Raw genomic sequence first — 23,181 nt, forward strand, 5'->3', positions numbered from 1 at the left:
CTTCTATGCAGAGTACATCATGAGAAACGCTGGGCTGGAAGAAGCACAAGCTGGAATCAAGACTGCCAGGAGAAATATCAATAACCTCAGATATGCAGATGACACCATCCTTATGGCAGAAAGTGAATTACTAAAGAGCCTCTTGATGAAAGTGAAAGAGGAGAGTGAAAAAGTTGGCTTAAATCTCAACATTCAGAAAACTAAGATCATGGCATCCGGTCCCATCACTTCATGGGAAATACATGGGGAAACAGTGGAAACAGTGGCTAACTTTATTTTGGGGAGCTCCAAAATCACTGCAGATGGCAATTGCAGCAATGAAATTAAAAGATGCTTACTCCTTGAAAGGAAAGTTATGACCAATCTAAACAGCATATTAAAAAGCAGAGACATTACTTTGCCAACAAAGGTCCATCTAGTCAAGGCTGTGGTTTTTCCAGCAGTCATGTATGGATGTGAGAGTTGGACTATAAAGAAAGCTGAGCGCCAAAGAATTGATGCTTTTGAACTGTGGTGTTGGATAAGACTCTTGAGAGTCCCTTGGACTGCAAGGAGATCCAACCAGTCCATCCCAAAGGAGATCAGTCTTGGATGTTTATCGGAAGGACTGGTGAAGCTGAAATTCCAATGCTTTGGCCACCTGATGCAAAGAGCTAACTCATTTGAAAAGATCCTGATGCAGGGAAAGATTGAGGGCAGGAGGAGAAGGGGATGACAGAGGATGAGATGGTTGGATGGCATCACTGACTCGATGGACATGGGTTTGAGTGAACTCCGAGAGTTGGTGATGGACAGGGAGGCGTGGCGTGCTGCGATTCATGGGGTCCCAAAGAGTCAGACATGACTGAGCAACTGAACTGAACTGAAGGCAGAGAAGATGATCTTTTGAAGATAATAGAGAGCTATATTCATTATCTACTGTTACCTTTCAAATTATCCTGAAATTTAACAGTTAAAAGGGGATGTGGTTTGGCTAGGTACCTTAGTTGAGGATGACTCATGAGGTTTCAGGCAATCTGCTCTTTCCAGGTTCCTTTTGTCAATTAGTGAGAGATCCCCTTAATAATAATAGTAAGTAATGTATGGTTTTATTCTTTATTTGTACATACAAACTTTTAGTGAAACTTTTAATAATCTTTTCTCTTTAGTTTTTATTTCCACTCTCTCTCCAAACCTCCTCAGTTTGAACTATGGAGTATTTTCTGAGGTGTTCTATCTCTTCCATTCCCAGAGCCAGAAGTAATGTTTATTTCTATTCAGGAAGCATCAGTTGATAAGTTTTTAAACAGGATAGATTTCTCTAACCCCTACAAAGACCTTCTGGAAGACACAGCCACACTTGCCTCCTCTCTGATTTCAGCTTCTCCAACATCTGTTTATTTGATTCTCATAAAGAAACTTACTTCCATTTTTGTGTCTTCCTACTTTCTGTAATCTTGCCTCTTGACCTCTATTCAAAGGCTTTTGTCCTCTTCAGAATGATCCCACTTATTGGTCCATCTCTGAATGCCTATCATTGGGCTCAGACTTATTTTTGAATGGATGGATTTGGGGCTTTTCAATCTAGCTCTTGTCTCTAGGCTTTCTGGGGGGTGACCCAACCCTCACTATTTCAGGCTTTACTCACTACTACCATCCTAGCATAGTGAAACAGGACCATTCAACAGCATTCTAATTGACACCCTGACTAATATTCCTTTATACCAGCAAGCAGTCCTTCACACTGCTAAGTTGATCCTTATCGCAGGGCTAGTCCCTTTCTAGCCAATTCAGATGTAAGCACAAGAGCCTACAAATTATGCCACTCTAATCCTACAACCAGTTAGAAGACAATGAACTAGGAAGACCTTACCTTCTAGAAGAGTTAGGGAGAGAGAGTTTTCTGGTGCCATTTTGTTCAGCTTTGGCACTTCTCAGCATGGAAAACTGAGTGGAATTGTCTTCAATTGCTTCTACCAGCCTTAGATTTCAAGGCAATAGAAATTTATTCATTTCTCTTTTTGTTAATTGAAGTATAGTTGATTAACCATGCTGGGTTAGTTTCTGGTGTACAGTAAAGTGATTCAGTTTAATATAACATATAATATTATCGCATAATATATATATGCATTAATATTTCAAGGCCAAATGTTCAAGAAAATCTTTTCCATGAATCTTTTCTTCATTTACCACAGAGAATTTGTCAAGCCCTCTTTGGCAGTATAAAATAAAAATGAACAATTCTGCCCTGAAATCAGACTTCCTGGGTTTCATTGCTGACTGGGCCACTCCCTAGCTGTGTGATCTTGGACGCATTTTTTTTAACCTTTATCTTCTTATCTGTAAAATGGGGATAATTTGAGAAATTAAAAGATAGGAAATTAAACATTTATGTAAAATACTTTTAGCAACTACTGACACAGAGTAAGCACTCAATACATATGTTATGTTAGCTATATTGGAACTGCATATTAAATTTAATAAATTTTTTCTTGTCATCCACTATTCACCAGGCAATTTACTAAATGGTGAAACTATAGTCGCATGTGGGTAAGATGGGTATGGTCCCTGAATTCTAGGAGTTTACCATCTGAAGGTCTATTAAATAAGCAATTATAAAAGGGAAGAGTTTTTCATTTTGTAAGAAGAACCATGAGAGCTTATAGGAAACAGATTTGTTAGTCAGTGGGATGAGGAAACATCTCCCTAAAGAAGTGATGTTTAAGCTCAGACTTGAAATAGTAGTGGGGATTCACCAGACCAAGGGATACATAGTACATATTTGTGTATGAGTGTGTGTAATGTTTGTGTAATGGGAAGGTGGAGGAGGCAGGGGAAGTACAGAAGTTTCCAGAAAGTAAACACAACATAAAAGAGCCCTGTGATGGGAGGAAACATAGGCGGTGGAAATGGAAAGGAGATCAGCGGGCTGGAGTATAGACAGGGAGAAACTAACTTGGAACAAGACTTTATCTCAAAGGCAGGGAAGACAAAGATTTTAAGCAGGGAAGTGACATGGTTAGGTTACTCTTCCCCTTTGCATTGAGCACTTTCCTTTAAAGAAAATTATATACATTTCAATCTTTCCCATTAGATGATAACTTTGAGTTTCTTGTCTTAGTCTTCTTGGATTGCTATAATGAAATACCAGGGACCAGGTAGCTTTGAAACAACAGAAATTTACTGCTCACAGTCCTGGAGGCTGGGCATCTGAGATCAAAGTGCTAGCAGGGTCAGGTGAGGGCCCTCTTCTGGGTTACAGACTTCTTGCTGTATCCTGACATGGTTTCCAGGGACTAGGGAGTTCTGTGGAGTCACTTTTATAAAAGCACTAATCTTTTCATGAAGGCTCCTTCCACAGGCCCCACCTTCTATTAATAACACCATCCCATTGGGCATTAGGATTTTAACATATGAATTTAAGGGGAGACATACACGATCAGACCTCACCATTCACCGTGCATAAAAGTCACTCAATGTATGCTACTAAGTCCCCTCTGTGTCAATGACTAAAGAGATGAGTGTCTTTTTCCAGACAAGAGTTGCGGCCTGCTTCAGGGGACCTCTGGAAAGAGAGTTTAATTGTCGAGATTAACAGCTCTCCCACTGCTGCCTGACAGTAACCAAGTTGGCAAAGAAAGTTCTGTTTTATTGAAGTATAGTCAAATTACAGTGTTATGTTAATTTCTGGTGAACAGAAAGCTGATTCAGATATATATATATATATTCTTTTTAAAATTCTTTTCTATTATAGATTACAAGATATTAAATATAGTTTCTTGTGCTATACAGTAAAATCTTGTTGATTACCTATTTTACATATAGTAGTGTGTTATCTGTTAAACCCAAGCTCCTAATTTATCCCTCTCCCATCCTTTCCTCTTTGGTAGCCATAAGTTTGTTTTCTATGTCTGTGAGTCTGTTTTGTAAATAAGTTTATGTGTTTTAATTGAAAGTTTTAATTAAACAGCTAACTAAACATCTAGGTTGTTTTAGCTAAACTAGTTTTAACTAAACAACAAGGCTGTTTTAACTAAACAACTAGGTTGTTTAGTTCAGTCTTTTTCGTGCAAAAATGAGCGCAGTTAAAAAAATCAAAATGTCCAAACAACATAAAAGATAATGCAAGAAAAAAAGCAAGCCTGCCACTACTCCAGAGATCTATCTATTCACAGTTCCCCTTCTCAAGGGTGAACAATCTGTGGGTTGTCTATTTTTCCAGTAATTTTCTATGCACATAGAAGTTTGTTTTGGGGTGTTTTTTTTTTTCCTATTAGGCAGTGGAGTGAAAAGGTTAAGAGGCAGAACAGGGCTCAAGTCTTGAAACTTCTACTTAAATTAATTAACGTGTAAAATGCTCAAAACAGTGCCTGGTATATAAGGCTTCTAAAGCGTTAGCTTTATCATTTCTTTTCTTTCTTTTTTTAACACAAATGGGAATATATTGTACATCTGATCTGTTATGCAACTTGCTTTTTAATTATTGATATGTTAACTTTTGAAAGCTTGCTATGTTCTAAGCCCTTCGTATGCTTTATTTCATTGATTTCTCATAACAACCTTTGGGCCAGGTGTGGTGAGTATCCCTATTTTATAGACTAGGAATCAGACTGGGCACAGAGAGGTTATTGTGTAATGTTCTCAAGATTATCGAATCTGTATTTAAATACTGGCAGTCTCACTTTTGTGCCTTCACTCTTAACTTCTTTGCTCTACTCTCTTTCAAATAAATTGCCTGATTTTTGTCTTTTCCTATTTATTGTGGGTGGGTTTTTTTGTATATTTTCTCTTAGACCAAAGCTGACAAGAATTTCAGAACTGAAAATCATGAAGAAAGCATTCAGATACTCAGAACTATTATCGAAGAGAAGAAATTAAATTTTAATGCAGGTTTATCTGTAAAATATACACCTGTTGAAGCAATTGAAAAGAATAAATGTGTAGATTTAGAACATTCTGACAAAGGAAGCACCTCAAGTCCTTCCAAGTTGGCTGCTGAGGCTAAGTTTCGATTTACATATTCCAAAGATGATATTTACAGACTGTTGTCGTCATATTCTGCTAAGCAGGTAAGATCAAACTTTAGTATAGAAAATATAATGGAATATTTTGAAAACTAACCAAGCATGCTTTTTTAAGTTTAATTGTTTAGAAAAGATAGTGCTCATAAGATAAAGAAAAATAATACTCAACAAATCTTCAAATGCGTAGGTAGCTAGAGGGTCCAGAGGAAGAAAGTTAACTGGAGAAAAATCCCTTCAATTCAGTTGTAATGTGAGTGTTTGTGGTTACAAACAGAACAAGCATATTAAGAATTCAGAGCACACTTTTGGGGACTCCCCTGGCGATACAGTGGTTAAGACTTTGTCTTTCTGCTATAATGGGCACGGGTTAGGTTTCCTAGTTAGGGGTAGCCAAGATCCCACATGGCTGTGGTGCAGCCAAAAAAAGAGAGAAGAATTCAGAACTTTCTTTTTGACTGAGATTGTGGTAGCAGACTATTTAATCTATATTCTCATCAGAATTAACTCATGCTCAGGAGTTTTTTGGTAATTCATTGCAACATCTTAGAATGATGACTACTTACTGTAAAGTGTATTTCTAAAGTAACAATGCCATGAAATTATATGCATTGCATATGAAATTGTCTGCTTACTTTGTAATCATACATTTAATTTGAGACTTTGAAAATGTGTTTGTTTTTTAATATTTAATCCAGATTTAGTGGTTTGTTTCATCTTTGGACGGCTTCCCTGGTGGCTCAGACGGTAAAGCATCTGCCTGCAATGCGGGAGACCCGGGTTCAATTCCTGGGTCAGGAAGATCCTCTGGAGAAGGAAATGGCAATCCACTCCAGCACTCTTGCCTGGAAAATCCCATGGATGGAGGAGCCTGATAGGCTACAGTCCATGGGGTCACAAAGAGTTGGACACGACTGAGCGACTTCACTTTCAATTTTCACTTTTCACTTTCAGGCATTGGAGAAGGAAATGGCAACCCACTCCAGTGTTCTTGCCTGGAGAATCCCAGGGACAGGGGAGCCTAGTGGGCTGCCGTCTATGGGGTCGCACAGAGTTGGACATGACTGAAGCGACTTAGCATCAGCAGCAGCAGCATAGCCTATTAACAATGTTGTGACAGTTTCAAGTGAACAGCAAGGGACTCAACCAAATATATATACATGTATCCATTCTCCCCCAAACTCCCCTGCCACATAACACTGAACAGAGTTCCGTGTCCTATACACTAGGTCCTTGTTGATTATCCGTTTTAAATATAGCAGTGTATACCTGTCCATCCCAAACTCCCTAACTATCCCTTCCCTCCATCTGCCCCCAGTCCCCAGCAACAATATAACAGTTTTTTATAGGTCAGTACATTGCTTCTATTCACATGCACACTCACTCAAAGAGTACAGTTGGAAAATCCTTGAAGTCATTCAACAACTATTTAATTGTGGACTTACTATGCGGCTAGGCACTGTTCTGGGTGCTTAGAATACATTTGTGAACCAAACTAACAAAGATTCTTATTCTCATGGAGCTGAAAGTTTAGCAGGAAAGATAGATTAAAAATAAGCATAACAGCAAAAAAGGGAAGCTATAGACTATTTAAAAAATGACAGGTGCTATAGAATAAAATGAAGAGAGAGTAGAGTAGCATAAGGCAATCAGGAGTCCTGGGCAGATGGCAGTATTTAAAAAGAAACTTAGGGGACTCCACTGGCAGTTCAGTGATTAAGCATCTGCCTTCTAATGCAAAGAACTTGGGTTCAATACCTGGTCAAGAAAATAAAATCCACATGCCACTTGGCAGCTAAGTTTGCACACTACGACTACTGATCCTGTGCACCACAACTAGAGAAGCACACTTACTGCAATGAAAACCCAACTCAAAACAAAAAATTAAAATAAAAAATTAATAAGAAGTTTAGGATAGGCTTCACTGAGAAGATAAGATCCGAATAAAGATTTGAAGGACAGGAAATTGTCAAATATAACTGGCAGAAGGATCTATTAAAGACAAGTCCCTAAGATGGGAACATACTTGCACATTCAGTTCAGTTCAGTTCAGTTCAGTCGCTCAGTCGTGTCTGACTCTTTGCGACCCCATGAATCGCAGCACACCAGGCCTCCCTGTCCATCATCAACTCCTGGAGTTCACTCAGACTCATGTCCATTGAGTCAGTAATGCCATCCAGCCATCTCATCCTCTGTCATCCCCTTCTCCTCCTGCCCCCAATCCCTCACAGCATCAGAGTCTTTTCCAATGAGTCAACTCTTCACATGAGGTGGCCAAAGTACTGGAGTTTCAGCTTCAGCATCATTCCTTCCAAAGAAATCCCAGGGCTGATCTCCTTTAGAATGGACTGGTTGGATCTCCTTGCAGTCCAAGGGACTCTCAAGAGTCTTCTCCAACACCACAGTTCAAAAGCATCAATTCTTTGGCGCTCAGCCTTCTTCACAGTCCAACTCTCACATCCATACATGACCACAGGAAAAACCATAGCCTTGACTAGACGGACCTTTGTTGGCCAAGTAATGTCTCTGCTTTTGAATATGCTGTCTAGGTTGGTCATAACTTTACTTCCAAGGAGTAAGCGTCTTTAATTTCATGGCTGCAGTCACCATCTGCAGTGATTTTGGAGCCCAAAAAAATAAACCAGAAGGAGAAAAAGTTAGTGAGGTTACCTTGAATCAGATAATAAAGGGCCTCACAGCCTGTGATAAGAGTTTGATTTTTTTCAATGAGTGACATGAGGGACCATTGGAATGTTTTGAATAGAAGATTGACATACTTTAATATATTTTAAATGACTACTCTGGATATGGTTGGGACAAGATTATGAAAGTTAGTAGCAAAAGGAAAAAGATTTGTTAAAACCTATTGCAAGAATCTAGGTGAGAGATGATGGCATTTCAGAAAAGGACAGTTGTAGAGTCAAACATGACTCTGTTTTTGCTCTGAGCAACCAGAAGAATGGAGTTGCTATCAGCTGAGATGGAGAAAACTTCAGGTAGAGCAGGTTTGGAGAAGACCAGTAGTTAAGTTTTAGATTATGTTTGAGATGTCTATTTGGCATTCCATTGGAGACATAAAGTAGTAAGTTGATGTTATGAGTCTGACATTTGGGAAGGAGGTCTGGAATTAAGTTTTAAGTTTGAGAAAATATGAAAGTCGCTCAGTCATGTCTGACTCTTTGAGACCCCATGGACTATGCTGCTGCCGCTGCTAAGTCGCTTCAGTCGTGTCCGACTCCGCCTGACCCCATAGACGGCAGCCCACCAGGCTCCCCTGTCCCTGGGATTCTCCAGGCAAGAACACTGGAGTGGGTTGCCATTTCCTTCTCCAATGCATGAAAGTGAAAAAATAAAGTGAAGTCGCTCAGTGGTGTCCTACTCCTAGCGACCCCATGGACTGCAGCCTACCCGGCCCCTCCGTCCATGCGCTTTTCCAGGCAAGAGTACTGGAGTGGGGTGCCATTGCCTTCTGCGCCATGGACTATACAGTCCATGAAATTCTCCAGGCCAGAATACTAGAGTGGGTAGCCTTTCCCTTCTCCAGGGGATCTTCCCAACACAGGGATTGAATCCAGGTCTCCCACATTGCAGGCAGATTCTTCACCAGCTGAGTCACAAGCTGTTAATAAATATATGGTGCCTAAAGTCATATGATTTAATATTGCATAAGGATGAGGAATGTTAGGTCCAATGAATCAAGGTAAATTGGACGTGGTCAAACAGAAGAGGACGAGACTGAACTTTGACATCTTAGGAATCAGTGAACTAAAATGGATGGGAATGGGCAAGTTTAATTCAGATGACCATTATATATACTACTGTGGACAAGAAGCTCTTTGTAGAAGTGAAGCAGACCAAATAGTCAACAAAAGAGTCTGAAATGCAGTAACTGGGTACAATCTCAAAAACAATAGAATAATCTCAGTTTGTTTCAAAGGCAAACTATTCAGCCTCACAGTAATCCAAGTCTGTGCCCCAACCATTAATGCCTAAGAAACTGAAGATGACTGGTTCTGTGAAGACTTACAATGCCTTCTTAGAACTGACACTTAATTTCAGATGTCCTTTTCATCATCAGTTCAGTTGCTCAGTCATGTCCAACTCTTTGCAACCCCATGGACTGCAGCACGACAGGCTTCCCTGTCCATCACCAACTCCTGGAACTTGCTCAAATTCATGTCCACTGAGTCAGTGATGCCATCCAATCATCTCATCCTCTATCATCCCCTTCTCCTCCTGCCTTCAATCTTTCCCGCTTCAGGGTCTTTTCTAATAAGTCAGTTCTTTGCATCAGTTGGCCAAAGTATTGGAGCTTCAGCTTCAGCATCAGTCTGTCCAATGAATAATCAGGACTGATTTCCTTTAGGATTGTTTGGTTTGATCTCCTTTTCATCTTGGGGTTTAGAAGGCAAAAGCAGGAAGTCAAGAGACATCCAGAATAACAGGCAAGTTTGGCCTTGGAGTACAAAATGAAGCAGGGCAAAGGCTAACAGAGTTTTGTCAAGAGAACACACTGGTCATAGCAAACACCCTTTTCCAGCAACTCAAGAGATGACTCTACACATGGACATCACCAGATGGTCAGTAACAGAATCAGATTGATTAAGTTCTTTGCAACCAAAGATAGAGAAGCTCTATGCAATCAGCAAAAACAAGACCTGGAGCTGATTGTGACTCAAATCATGAGTTCCTTATTGCAAAATTCAGGTTTAAAAAGAAGAAAGTAGAGAAAACCACTAGGCCATTCAGGTATGACCTGAATCAAATCCCTTATGATTATACAGTGGAGGTGATGCATAGATTCAAGGGATTAGATCTGATAGAGTACCTGAAGAACTATGGATGGAGGCTCATAACATTGTACAGGAGGCAGTGACCCAAACCATTCCAAAGAAAATAAATGCAAGAAGGTGAGCTGTTTGTCTGAGGAGGCTTTACAATGCTGAGGAAGGAAGGGAAGATAAAGGCAAAGGAGAAGGGGAAAGATATATCCAACTGAATGCAGAGTTCCAGAGAATAGTAAGGTGAGATAAGAAGGCCTTAAATGAACAATGCAAAGAAATAGAAGAAAACAATAGAATGGGAAAAACTAGAGATCTATTCAGGAAAATTGGAGAAATCAAGGGAACATTTCATGCAAGGGTGGACACAATAAAGGACAGAAATGGTAAGGACTTAACAGAAGCAGAAGAGATTAAGAAGAGGTGGCAAGAATACAGAAAAGAACTATCCAAAAAAAGGCCTTAATAACCCAGATAACCATGATGGTGTTGTCACTCACCCAAGGCTGGTCATCTTGGACTGTGAAGTCAAGTAAGATTTAGGAAGCATTACTACAAAAAAGCTAGTGGAGGTGACGTAATTCCAGCTGAGCTATTTCAAGTCCTAAAAGATGTGGCTGTTAAAGTGCTGCACTCAGTATGTCAGCGAATTCAGGAAACTCAGCAGTGGCCACAGTACTGGAAAATGTCATTTTTCATTCCAATCCCAAAGAAGGACAATGCAAAAGAATGTTCAAACTACTGTAAAATTGCACTCATTTCACATGCTAGCAAGGTTATACTAAAAACCCTTCAAGCTCGGCTTCAGCAGTCCATGAACTGAGAAATTCTAGATGAACATGCTGTGTTTCAAAGAGGCAGAGGAACCAGAGATCAAATTGCCAGCATCCATTGGATCATGGAGAAAGCAAGGGAGTTCTAGAAAAATGTCTGTTTCTCCTTCACTGACTATGCAAAAGCCTTTGACTGTGTAGATCACAGCAAACTGTGGGAAATTCTTATATAGTTAGAAGTAGCAGACCACCCTACCCATCTCCTGGGAAACCTGTACATGTGTCAAGCAGCAAGAGTTAGAACTTTACATGGAACAACTGACTGGTTCAAAATTGGGAAAGGAGTACAAAAAGGCTATATATTGTCACCCTGCTTATTTAACTTATATGCAGAGTACCTCATGTGAAATGCTAGGCTAGATGACTCACAAGCTGGAATTAAGATTGCTGGGAGAAATATCCACAACCTCAGATACACAGACGATACCACTGTAAGAATAGGAAGTGAAGAGGAAATAAAGAGCTTCTTGATGGGGATGAAAAACAGAGTAAAAAAGCTGGCTTGAAACTCGACATGAAAAAGCTAAGATCATGGCATCTGGTCCCATCACTGCATGGCAAGTAGAAGGGGAAAAGAAGGAGAAGTGATAGATTATCTTTCCTTGGGCTCCAAAATCACTGCAGAAGGTGACTGCAGCCATGAAATTAAAAGATGCTTGCTCCTTGGGAGGAAAACTATGACAAACTTAGACAGCATAGAAACATCATTGTGCTGACAAAGATCCATATAGTCAAAGCTATGATTTTTCCAGTAGTCATGTATGGATGTGAGAGTTCAACCATAGAGGAGGCTGAGAGCCAAAGAATTGATATTTTGGAATTGTGGTGCTGCAGATGACTCTTGAGACAGCAAGAAGATCAAACCAGTCAATCCTAAAAGAAATCAATCCTGAACATACCTTGGAAGGACAGTTAGTAAAGTTGAAGCTGCAATATTTTGGCCACCTGATGCGAAGAACCCACTCATTTCCCTGATGCTGGGAAAGACTGAGTGCAATAGGAGAAGTAGGTGGCAGAGGATGAGATGGTTAGATAGCATCCCCAACTCAATGCTCATGAATTTGAGCTAACTGTGGGAGATGGTGGAAGACAGAGGAGTCTGGTGTGCTACAATCCATGGGTCCCATAGAGTGAGACACAATTAAGCAACTGAACAACAAAATATATAGATGGTGCTTCAAGTTGTAGGCGTTGGTGAGACCACTAAAAAATTAGTGTGGTTAGAAAAGGGAAGATCAAAGACTAAACTCGAAACTTCAATGGAAACTGGTCTGGGGAACAAGGAGTGAAGGAAGGAAGAATGTAGCCAGGGTGACATAGAACCTAATTACTCAAAGTGTGTTCTGTGACCAGTAGAAGCAATGTCTCACTGGGAAGTTTAGGATCTCAGACCCTACAACAAACCTACTGAGTCAGAACTGCATTTTGACAAGATTCTCTAGATGTTTATATTGTATGGTTTGAGAAGCACTATCCTAGATGACAAAAAAGAAAAGAGTGATGAACTGTCAAATGTACTAATATATGCAAGAGGATATATAGACGTGACCACTGGCTTTAGCATTGTGAAGATCACTGGCACCTTCAGAAGAGGTTTTGAATAAAAGAGAAGTTTTCTTGGAAGTTGAGAGGGCAGCAGCACGACTAGGTTAGATTTAAGAGAAAATGGAAAGAGAAGAATTGGAAACAACCAGACTAGAAAACTCTTTAAAGGAATTTTGCTTCTAATTGGGCTTCCCTGGTAGCTCAGCTGGTAAGGAATCCACCTGCAATGCAGGAGACTCCCGCATTCAGGTCTGAATGCAGGTTCAATTACTGGGTTGGGGAGATTTCCTGGAGAAGGTAGAATACTACCCACTGCAGTATTCTTGAGCTTCCCTGGTGGCTCAGATGGTAAAAAATCCACCCACAATGCGGGAGACCTGGGTTCAATATCTGGGTTGAGAAGATCCCCGGAAGAGAGCATTGCAGCCACTCCATAATTTTTGCCTGGAGAATCCTCATGGACAGAGGACCCTGGTGGGCTACAGTCCATGGGGTCACTACGAGTCGGACATGACTAAGAGACTAAACACAATGAGGGCAAAGAAATGGATGGCAAGTGGTCAGACAAGTAAAACCAAGAAATTACTTTTATTCCCTTAAGATGGAAGAAACAAGGATGGATTTGGATGGGAATGATCTAAGATCTATCTCTAAAATAAGCTGAACCAAAGAATATAATGTCTTTCTGACAAGATACACCTCTCAATTTTAGCAAATGAAAAGAAATTCAAATATGTTTTGTGCGTCTTTGAGATTCTGTTAAGAATGATTATGCAATTCACCAAATGGAAAACATATAAATATGGAATAAGTTTCTTTAAGATTCTTGTTAGATACTGAGTCACCCAGCATCAGTTGAAGTTAAGTCCCGCAGTGTAAACAGTTGTGCTTCTAAAACATAAAAAATTTGCTGTGATGTTCATACATACCAAGATTCACCTTTAAAAAAATCATAAAATGTTTTAAACTCCTATGCAATGAACACGTGTCCACCACAACTACAGCAGGAAAATTTTAAAAGAACCTGCCACAAAATCATGGGATCTCAATTGTGGTTTAGTTTTGCCTGGGACAGTCTATAGCATTGAATCGCATAGCTCTTTGTCACTGCCCCTGTTTCCCTTGGGAAATGTAAGCCACCATCCCTGGAAACATTTAAGTGCTGAGGTGTTTAGATTGACTTTGAAAACTACTTCTTCAAATATTGTCTGTCTTTCCCTGTTATCAAAGATTCAGAGGACTTAGGAGAAGACACAGAAAGGCCTGAGACCCAGGTTTTCAGTATCAATCTTTGCCACAGATTTGGTGAAAATAATTTGATACCTTTGTATCCCAGTTTCCTTGTATGTAAAATAAGATTGGGCTTCATATATAATGCCTACATATCCTTCCATTGTTAACATTTTAAGTCACCTTAGTGAGGTATAATTTACATAAAATAAAATGAAAATATTTTAGCATATAGTTCCATGAGTTTTGATTGTTATATCCACCTCCTTAAACAAATGCAAAATATTTCCGTCACCTCAAGAAAATTCCCTCATGCCCTTTGAATCAATCCCCTACTGCCTAGGAGGCAACCACCTAGGAGACCAGATTTCTCTGACCACAGCTCAGTTTCACCTGTTCTAGAACTTTATATAAACACAGTAGAGTCATACATATAGTATATGGGCTTCCCAGGTGTCATTGGTGGTAAAGAACTCTCCTGCCAACGCAGGAGCGTAAGAGACAGGTTCAATCCCTTGGTTGGGAAGATCCCCTGGAGGAGGGTATGACAACCCACTGCAGTATTCTTGCCTGGAGAATCCCATGGACAGAGGAGCCTGGCGGGCTTTAGTCCATAGGGTTGCAAAGAGCTGGACATGACTGAAACAACCATACACACACACGCATACCGTATAAACTCTTTGGTGTATATTTCACTCAGGAAAATGTTATTGAGATTTATTTGTGTTGTTGCCTGTATCAGTAGTTCATTCCCTTTTATTGCTAACTAGTATTCTTTTGTGTGAATAGACTACAATTTGTCTATTAATTCTCCTGTCAGTGGACATTTGTCATTTTCCATTTTAAGCTACTCTGCCCAAAGTTGCTATAAAAGCCTCTTACAGATCTTTGTGTGAACTGCTCTTACTGATTTTATGTAGAAATGAATTTGCTGGCCATGGGAGTGTGGACTTTTTTAAGACACTGCCAAACAGTTCTCCAAAGCGATTGTACCATTTTATCCTTCCAGCAGCAATGTGTGAGAGTTCCAGTTGTGTACATCTTCATCAACACTTTTGATAGGATTTTAAGTTTCTCATTCAAATGGGTTTTCTAAATTTTTTGTGAGTTTTAAATTTGAAATAAGGGTGATAAAATTCATGTTTCTTTTCTTCTGCTCTGCAATAAAGGAAAAAATGTTTCTGCATGTAAAAGGGAAAGTTCACCTGGGAAGATTTGTGATGAGAAGTCGGGATGTCATGCTGCAAACAACTTTCTTGGATTCTATAAATACTCTGCCGACTACTTACGAAAAGGGGGAATATTTTGCATTTTTGGAAACCTATGGAACCCACTACAGTAGCTCTGGGTCTCTTGGAGGACTCTATGAACTAATATATGTTTTGGATAAGAAGTCCATGGAGCAGAAAGGTATACTGAGAAATAGAGCTCTAGCTTCCAATGTTGTTTGAATCAACCACTATTTCTAGCACTAACCTCTTCCAGTGGTTAGCACTAAAAACAGTGGTAGAGTTCTATAACCTGCTTCTTTGCAAAAATTCATTCCCTGCCTTTTGGCCTCAAAAATCCTATCAAACAGCAAGTTGACTTCCACCTCAAACAAGATAACTTGGCCATGTACTACTCATCAAGGCTACTGAGAAATGCACAAATTCGTATTGCAATATAATGTTATTTGGTGATGCTGCTTTTAGTGAAGCACTATTTACAAAGGGCTTCCCAGGTGGGGCTAGTGGTAAAGTACCCACCCGCCAATGCAGGAGACCTAAGAGATGCAGGTTCTATCCCTGGGTTGGGAATAGACCCAAGGAAGGCATGGCAACCCACTCCAGTATTCTTGTCTAGAGAATCCCAAGAACAGAGGAGCCTGGTGGGCTACAGTCCATTGGGTCACAAAGAGTTGGACCTGACTGAAGCGACTTAGCACAGTCCACAGCACTATTTACAAGGTGAAAGAAAGTACAAGAGACATCATTTATATAACCTCTTGCTTAATCTGTAGACTGGTTCAATTATATGTGTGCCAATTATCTTCAAAGTATTCTTGAGAATTGAAAAGGAAATGTCATAAAGTTTCTCCCAGAGTGGAAGGAAAAAGCAGTGGTAACAACATATAAGTCTAAAGCAAGAGTGGAAAATTAGTTTTACCTCATATGATGACAGTTCTAACCATAGAGTGGTAGTTGAATTGGGTCCATATTGAGTAGGCTTCTGACCACAGTTGAAATCATAGAAAAGACTCTTATTGATCATCAACGTCTGCCATATGTACAGAATAAAGTGTCATGTATTTAAATCATCTGCCCAAAACAGGTTCCTTAACTGTTTCATGATTCTGTACCCTCATCTGTAAAATGAGGATAAGGATAAAGCTTACCTCAAGAGGTTAATGTGAGGTTTAAGTTAGTTAATTCCACAAAATACTTAGAATGATGCTGGGCACATCATCATTCAGTACATGTTAGACATTGTCTCCCTTTTGAGTTCAGTAATAATGTCTAGGAATCTAAGTCAGTATGTTTCTTACAAAATAACAAAATTGGGATTTATTGATGATATTGACAGATATTATCGAATAATTTCCAACTAAATATATTAAACAGATATTGAACTGAGGGACGTACAGAGATGCCTCGGGTTTGATCTGGATTTGTCTCTGAAGGTTGGAGTTGAAGTTACGGGAAATTTTGATTCAAAACTTTGCTCAAAGAAGGGTATGGGTCAAACAGGTAAGTATGACTTAACTTACCAGGGTAAAAAGAAGGAAGAAATGTCCATGAGAACGGCCCTGTCACTATGAGTCTTCTTTATTGTCTCTCTTCTTTATGTAAAAACAAAGCAAAAAAATAAAAGTGTTTAAAGCTATTTTACTTTTTTTTTTTTTTTTGGCTGAGCCACACCAGCTTGTAGGATCTTAGTTCTCTGGCCAGGGATCGAACGTGGGCCCTTGGTGGTAAAAGCATATAGTCCTCACCACTGGACTACCAGGAAATTCCCCAAAACTATTTTATCTTTATAGTGTTTCCCAAATGGCTATAAACACAAGTAACCTGGGGACATATATTCAATGGCTGAGCCCTGAAGTGTACAGCTCTGGTGGTGGTCACTGTAGATTTGTATATTTACCATGACAATGGTAGAATACCCACAGTAGAAAAATATCTTGAGGAAAGTTTTCTTTATTTTCCCCTAATTTTAACAAAGCTTCTGAATGGCCTAAAGGAGGTGCTGTCTGTGTCCATCAAGAGAGGAGAAGGCCAAAGCCATCTCCTTAACACCCTAATTTTCCACCTGACTCAAAATCCCTAATTCATCCTCACCCAAATGGTCAAAAAGTACAAACTTCCAGTTATAAGATAAACACATACTGTGGATGTAATATACAACATGATGACTCTAGTTAACACTGCTGTGTGATATGTTCAAAAGTTGCTAAGAGAATAGATCCTAAAAGGTCCCATCATAAGGAAAAAATCATTTTTGTAACCATATGAGGTGATGTGTGTTAACTAAACTTTGTGACAATCATTTTGTAATATATATATATGTATGTATGTCAAGTCATTATGTTGTCCACCTTAAACTTACACAGTGTTGTATGTCAATTATATCTCAATAAAACTGGGTGAAAACGGAAAAATCCCTACTCCATCCTTAACATTAAGTCAGTACATAACTTTTTAAAGAAATGTAAATTGCTTGGTATAAATATTACTTCTGTTGCTAATCATTGGCAGATTTATAATCAAGAGTGGTGCTTGAGTTCTCAATTTTTCATTCTGACCAGAAATACTTGAGAGCATTCTCAGAAATACAAATGCCTACGATTCACCTTTAAAGAGTCAGCTGATAGTGGAGAAGTAGAGGAGAGGAAAACCTAATATTTTTAAAAGCATACCAGTCACGAACATGTGGTCATGAATGGAAACTACTGCTGAAGTGAAAAGAAAGCTGACCTTGCCATCAAATGTCCTAATTTCAAAATTTGACCCTGAAGCTTACTATGTGGTCTTGGGCTCGTCACTCCACCCCTCTGAGGTTCAGTTTTCTTATCTATAAAAATAAGGAAGCATAAAAATATCATCTTGAAATTAGATTTTTAGTTCAAAAAATTCACAATTCTAAATGATTCACCCAAATCTTTTTAAAGTGGTTTGGTCTGGGAGAGACTGAGGGAGAAATATGCAAAAAAAAATGTGGTGGAAAAAACTGTGCTTTTTATTTTATTCTTTTTTCATATTCTTTGATATTTTATAATATTAGAATAGTCAATGCAAATGTATACAAAATATAAAATATAATTATGAAGGTAAGTCTTCAACAAAAAATGCATGCAATCAAGGTTCATGTTGGACTTCCCTGGTGGTCCAGTAGTTAAGAATCCACCTCCAGTGCAGGGGATATGGGTTTGATTCCTGGTCTGGGAAGACTTCACATGCTGTGGGGCGACTAAACCTATGTACCACAACTCCTGAAGCCCATGTGCTCTAGAGCCCATGCTCCACAACAAGAGAAGCCACTGCAATCAGATGCAGTTGCAACTGGACATTAGCCTCTGCTCATCACAACTAGGGAACGCCCATACAGCAACGAAGACCCAGGGCAGCCAGAAATGAATAAATTTATTTTCTTTAATAGAAAAGTCATGTCCCCATGTGTGCCCATGCTTAGGTGATGAACTTTAAATTATTGTGTTGCGTGTGTTCATCTAGTCACGTCCAACTCTTTGTGACTCCGTGGACTACAGCACAGCAGGCTTCCCTGTCCCTCACCGTCTCCTGGAGTTTGCCCAAGTTCATGTTCATTTAAATTCTTAATGTATCTTAAATATCATTCCATTTATATTTTCTTTTAAAAGATTGAAATCTATAATTGTCTACTAATAAAAATTATCCTTGGATCTCTTCTTGGCCTTTTGGCTAAAATCAAGTGTAAAAATTACCCTTGGAGATTTGGGGTGAAAAAATTACCTAAGTAATATCTATAAGTAAAATTCAATAAATGTACTAGAACTATACCTTGTGAAAGGGTTCAATAAATATTTATCAAATATCACACAACTATACACACTTTACTTATGTCTTCTTTCTCTTCTCAGAAACGAACCCAGAGGCTGACCTCTTCGATGATGTTATTACCTTCATAAGAGGAGGAACCAGAAAATACGCAACTGAACTGAAAGAGAAACTTCTCAGAGGAGCCAGAATGATCAATGTGACTGACTTTGTAAATTGGGCCGCTTCCTTAAATCATGCTCCGGTGCTCATAAGCCAAAAAGTAAGAAATACTTATTTTCAAATAGAAGATTTTGTCATTTTTCTGACTAAATGTAACTTCATCTGAAAGGCATGTGAATATCAAAGTCACTCACTCACACCCCATCCCTGAAAGCAGCATGGCATAGAAGAAAGGTGGGGAATGGGCATCAGACCCTCACAGTCTCTGTTCCTCACTAGATGTGTCATATTTTCTGACTTCTGCAATGCTGAGTTCTACAGGGCTTCATGTGTACTTTAAGACTTAGTATGATTGCTTATATAGAGACTATAGCACAGATTGGTACAAAATAGTTGCCCAGAAATTGTCAGTTCCCTTCCAACTGAGCTGGTTGTTCCTTGCCTTGAAGTGACATCATACCACCCTTTTCAACATAGGAGAATCATATTTATCAAGGGCCTGTGTGAAAAAAAAGTTCATAAGTCCTCAGAAAGTAAGACCAAGGATGAGAAATTCTCATGGTTAGGAAATCCTTTCCTTTTTGTTTCTTGATCATAATAGTCTTCAGTTTATAAACCTTTTGGGACTTTACAGTCTGGTGCATATTCCTAAGGGGGAAAAAATGGCATTATAACTATTAATAAAAAATATAACTGTCAATGTTATTTAGCCTCATCATTCTCTCCCCAAACTAACTAAAAAGGTATATGTTTTCCTTTACTGCTTATTTTCTTCCTGATATTGTTAGAAAGTATTTTTCCTACTTTCTTCTATGAAAGTGAAAAGTAAAAGTTGTAGTTGCTCAGTCCTGACTCTTTGCAGCCCCATGGACTGTAACCCACTAGTCTTCTCTGTCCATGGAATTCTCCAGGTAAGAATACTTGTGTGGCTAGCCATTCCCTTCTCCAGGGAATCTTCCCAACCCAGGAATCAAACCCAGGTCTCCTGCTTTGAAGGCGGATTCTTTACTGTCTGAGCGCTTTTTCCCTGTCAGTTTCACAATTGTCTTCCCTCGGGTCAAATTTATCTTTGATTGACCCATACTTCCATTTTATTAACTCGAGCTATAAACATGTTGACATTTTTGATAGGACTAGTTATTGGAGAATTGGGTTTCTTCATTCTTCATTACTGTCTTTAAAGGGAGTTAAACCACCAAAGCTACCTCATTTATGTGATTGAGAAACTCAGAAACTGCAAAATTATGATGGAAATCTATGAAAATCTAGCCAGTTGTAAATGTGCAAACACATCCATGAAAGACTTCAAATATTTTGTTCAAAAGCTAGGATAAAGAGAAGAAAAAAGCTAACCAAAATTAAAATCAGAAGAGTTCACTCTTATTTTGTCATATTTAAATAATATTTATACTCATTATCTTGAACTCAGTGAAATAAATCTGTCAGAAGATCTTAAACAGGAAAATAATTGGTTGAGAATTCCCTGGTGGTCTAGTAGGTTAGAACGCTGTACTCTCACTGCCAAGGGTCTACATCTGATCTCTGGTGTGGGAACTAAGATCCCACAAGCCGAGTGGCCAAACAAACAAAAGAATTGATTTAAGTAGAAGTTTACATTCAGTTCATGCATTCATTCGTGCTCAGTCATGTCTGACTCTGTGACCCTATGGACTGTAGTCCACCAGACTCCACTGTCCATGGAATTATCCAGGCAAGAATACTGCAACAAGTTGCCATTTCCTCCTCCAGGGGATCTTCCCAACCCAGGGATCAAACCTGTCTCTTGTGTCTCCTACATTGGCAGATCAAGTCTTTCCCACTGTGCTACCTGTGAAGCCCTTACATTCAGATGGACATCTAAAGTGACTTGTCTTCTCATCTCTACAAAAAAAGTTCAACTGTTCTTGTATGGATCCAAGATTGTTCTCTGAGGAGGTCTTAATAATAATTTATCATATTCTGTTACTGTTGTTGTTCAGTCACTAAGTCATGTCCAATTCTTTGCAACCCCATGGACTGCAGCATACCACGCTCCCCTGTCCTCCATTATCTCCCGGAATTTGCTCAGTTTCATGTCCATTGAGTCAGTGATGCTATCCAACCATCTCATCTTCTACCACTCGCTTCTCCTTCTACTTTCAATCTTTTCTAGCATCAGGATCTTTCCCAATGAGTTGGCTGATCACATTAGATGTCCAAAGTATTAGAGTTACAACATCAGTCCTTCCAGTGAATATTCAGGACTGATTTCCTTCAGGATTGACTGGTTTGATTCCCTTGCTCTCCAAGGGAGTTTCAAGAGTCTTGTCCAGCACCACAGTTCAAAAGCATCAATTTTTCAACACTCAGCCTTCTTTATGGTCCAGCTCTCATATCCATACATGACTGCTGGAAAAACCATAGCTTTGACTCTATGGACATTTTTTGGTAAAGTGATGTCTCTGCTTTTTAATATGCTGTCTAGGTTTGTCATAGCTTTCCTTCCAAAGAGCAAGTGTCTTTTAATTTCATGGCTGCAGTCACCATCTGCAGTGATTTTGGAGCCCGAGAAAAGAAAATCTGTCACTGCTTCCACTTTTCTCCCTTCTACTTGCCATTAAGTGACAGGACCAGATGCCATAATCTTAGTTTTTTTCATATTGAGTTTCAAGCCAGCTTTTTTACTCTCCTTTTTCACTCTCATCAAGAGACTCTTTTAATTCCTCTTCACATTCTGCCATTAGAGTGGTATCATCTGTATATCTGAGGTTGCTAATATTCCCTCTGGCAGTCTTGATTCCAGCTTGTGAGTCATCCAGTCTGGTATTTTACAACATGTACTCTGCATATAAGTTAAATAAGCAGGGTGACACTATACAATCTTGTCATACTCCTTTACAATATTGAACCAGTCCATTGTTCCATGTCCACTTCTAACTATTGCTTCTTGACAGGCATACGGGTTTCTCAGGAGACAGGTTAGGTGGTCTGGTACTGCCAGTTCTTTAAGAATTTTCCAGTTTGTTGTGATCCACACAAAGGCTTTACATAGTCAAAGAAGCAGAAGGAGATGTTTTTCTGGAACTCCCTTGCTTTCTACATGATCAAACAAGTGTTAGCAATTTGATCTCTGGTTCCTCTGCCTCTTTGAAATCCAACTTGCACATCTGGAAGTTCTCACTCCATGTACTACTGAAGCCTGGCTTGAAGGATTTTGAGCATAGCCTTGCTAGCATGTGAGATGAGAGCAATTGCACAGTAGTTTGAACATTTTTTTGTACTACCCTTCTTTGGGTTTGAAATGAAAACTGACCTTTTCTACTCCTGTGGCCACTGCTGTGTTTTCCAATTTTGCTGACATATTGAGTGCAGCACTTTAACAGCATCATCTTTGGGATTTTAAATAGTTCAGCTGGAATTCCATCATCTCCAATGGCTTTGTTCGTAGTAATGCTTCCTAAGGCCTACTTGACATCACACTCCAGAATGTCCTAGAGCTGCTGCTTTTTTTAAATCTCAAGTCAATAAAGTACCTGCTGAAGACTTACTACTGAATTTACTAGAATTATTCAAAGACCTTCATCAGCTCTGTCAGCTCAGTACTACTGGCTGGATGCAAAATACAGTTTATTCTATTTTTAAGGACAACTATTGACTCCCATATTTTTAGACTAGTAGGCATTTCATCTTCCTGATGGCTCAGTTGGTAAAGAATCCACCTGCAATGTGGGAGACCTGGATTCGATCCCTGGGTTGGGAAGATCCCCTGGAGAAGAGAAAAGCTACCCACTCTGGTATTCTGGCCTGGAATATTCCATGGACTGTATAGTTCATGGGGTCGCAAAGAGTCAGACATGACTGAGTGACTTTCACTTTCACTCAGTCATTGTATCTAAAATATCTGTATGTTTCTTTCTTCAAGAATTGGAAGCTTGGATTTTTCATATTAATGTTCTCCCTGAGAAAAAGTCAACCATAGTGAGTCCACCATGAAACATTTCTTAAATTCATCTTATTATAGAAGAAATTCAGAAAATAGTAAAATAATATGAACTCTTTGACTCTATATGGCTTTTAAACCTCTAAAGAGACTTGAGATAAAGCTTAATTTAATCTTGAAATAGATTCCAAGTTATTTTGCTCTTATAAATGTAAGGTCCTTTGGTTAACTGGCATTTCCATGAGATAATTGAACAATCTATAGTCATGGATTTATTCTTTGGTAATTGAAGCATTCTATTGTCTGTGTATTATGACATGTCCAACTACTGGGATGACCATAATAAAACAATTGGCCTTTCTAGTCAATTATGAAAAAAATGGAAAAACCCCTCCCTACCCATATTAAACTGGTTTATATTTAATTCACTGTAGCAATCTACATCAATTATCTAGGTATTTATGTTGCAAATAGTTTCTCTTGGAGAAAACATGAGAAAGTTACATCAGTCTAAATTAAAAGCTGCTTAAATATATTGCTGAGATTTTCTAAGCAAAGCACTTGGTTTTATTTATATTTATTTTCCACACTAAAGTAACTATGACCATGCTATATTGGGTATAATACTGTGACTTTGATTACCCTTTTGTTTGTGTGTGCTTCAGCAGACCCCAGATCACTTCTTGAGGAGTGTCT

General features: G+C 39.1%; 1 protein-coding gene across 1 annotated transcript in view; it reads left to right on the top strand.

Annotated features, from left to right (window-relative positions):
• Nucleotides 1–23,181, top strand: part of C9 (complement C9) — a 66,042-nt gene that overhangs the window by 33,506 nt on the left and 9,355 nt on the right. Inside the window, exons 6-9 of the mRNA XM_019983011.2 lie at nt 4,773–5,048; nt 14,559–14,799; nt 15,993–16,118; nt 18,488–18,666. Of these exons, the coding sequence (XP_019838570.2) occupies nt 4,773–5,048; nt 14,559–14,799; nt 15,993–16,118; nt 18,488–18,666 (822 nt within the window). The remainder of the gene's footprint in view (nt 1–4,772; nt 5,049–14,558; nt 14,800–15,992; nt 16,119–18,487; nt 18,667–23,181) is intronic.

Source organism: Bos indicus, chromosome 20, assembly GCF_029378745.1.
Source record: "Bos indicus isolate NIAB-ARS_2022 breed Sahiwal x Tharparkar chromosome 20, NIAB-ARS_B.indTharparkar_mat_pri_1.0, whole genome shotgun sequence".
Classification (NCBI taxonomy): domain Eukaryota; kingdom Metazoa; phylum Chordata; class Mammalia; order Artiodactyla; family Bovidae; genus Bos; species Bos indicus.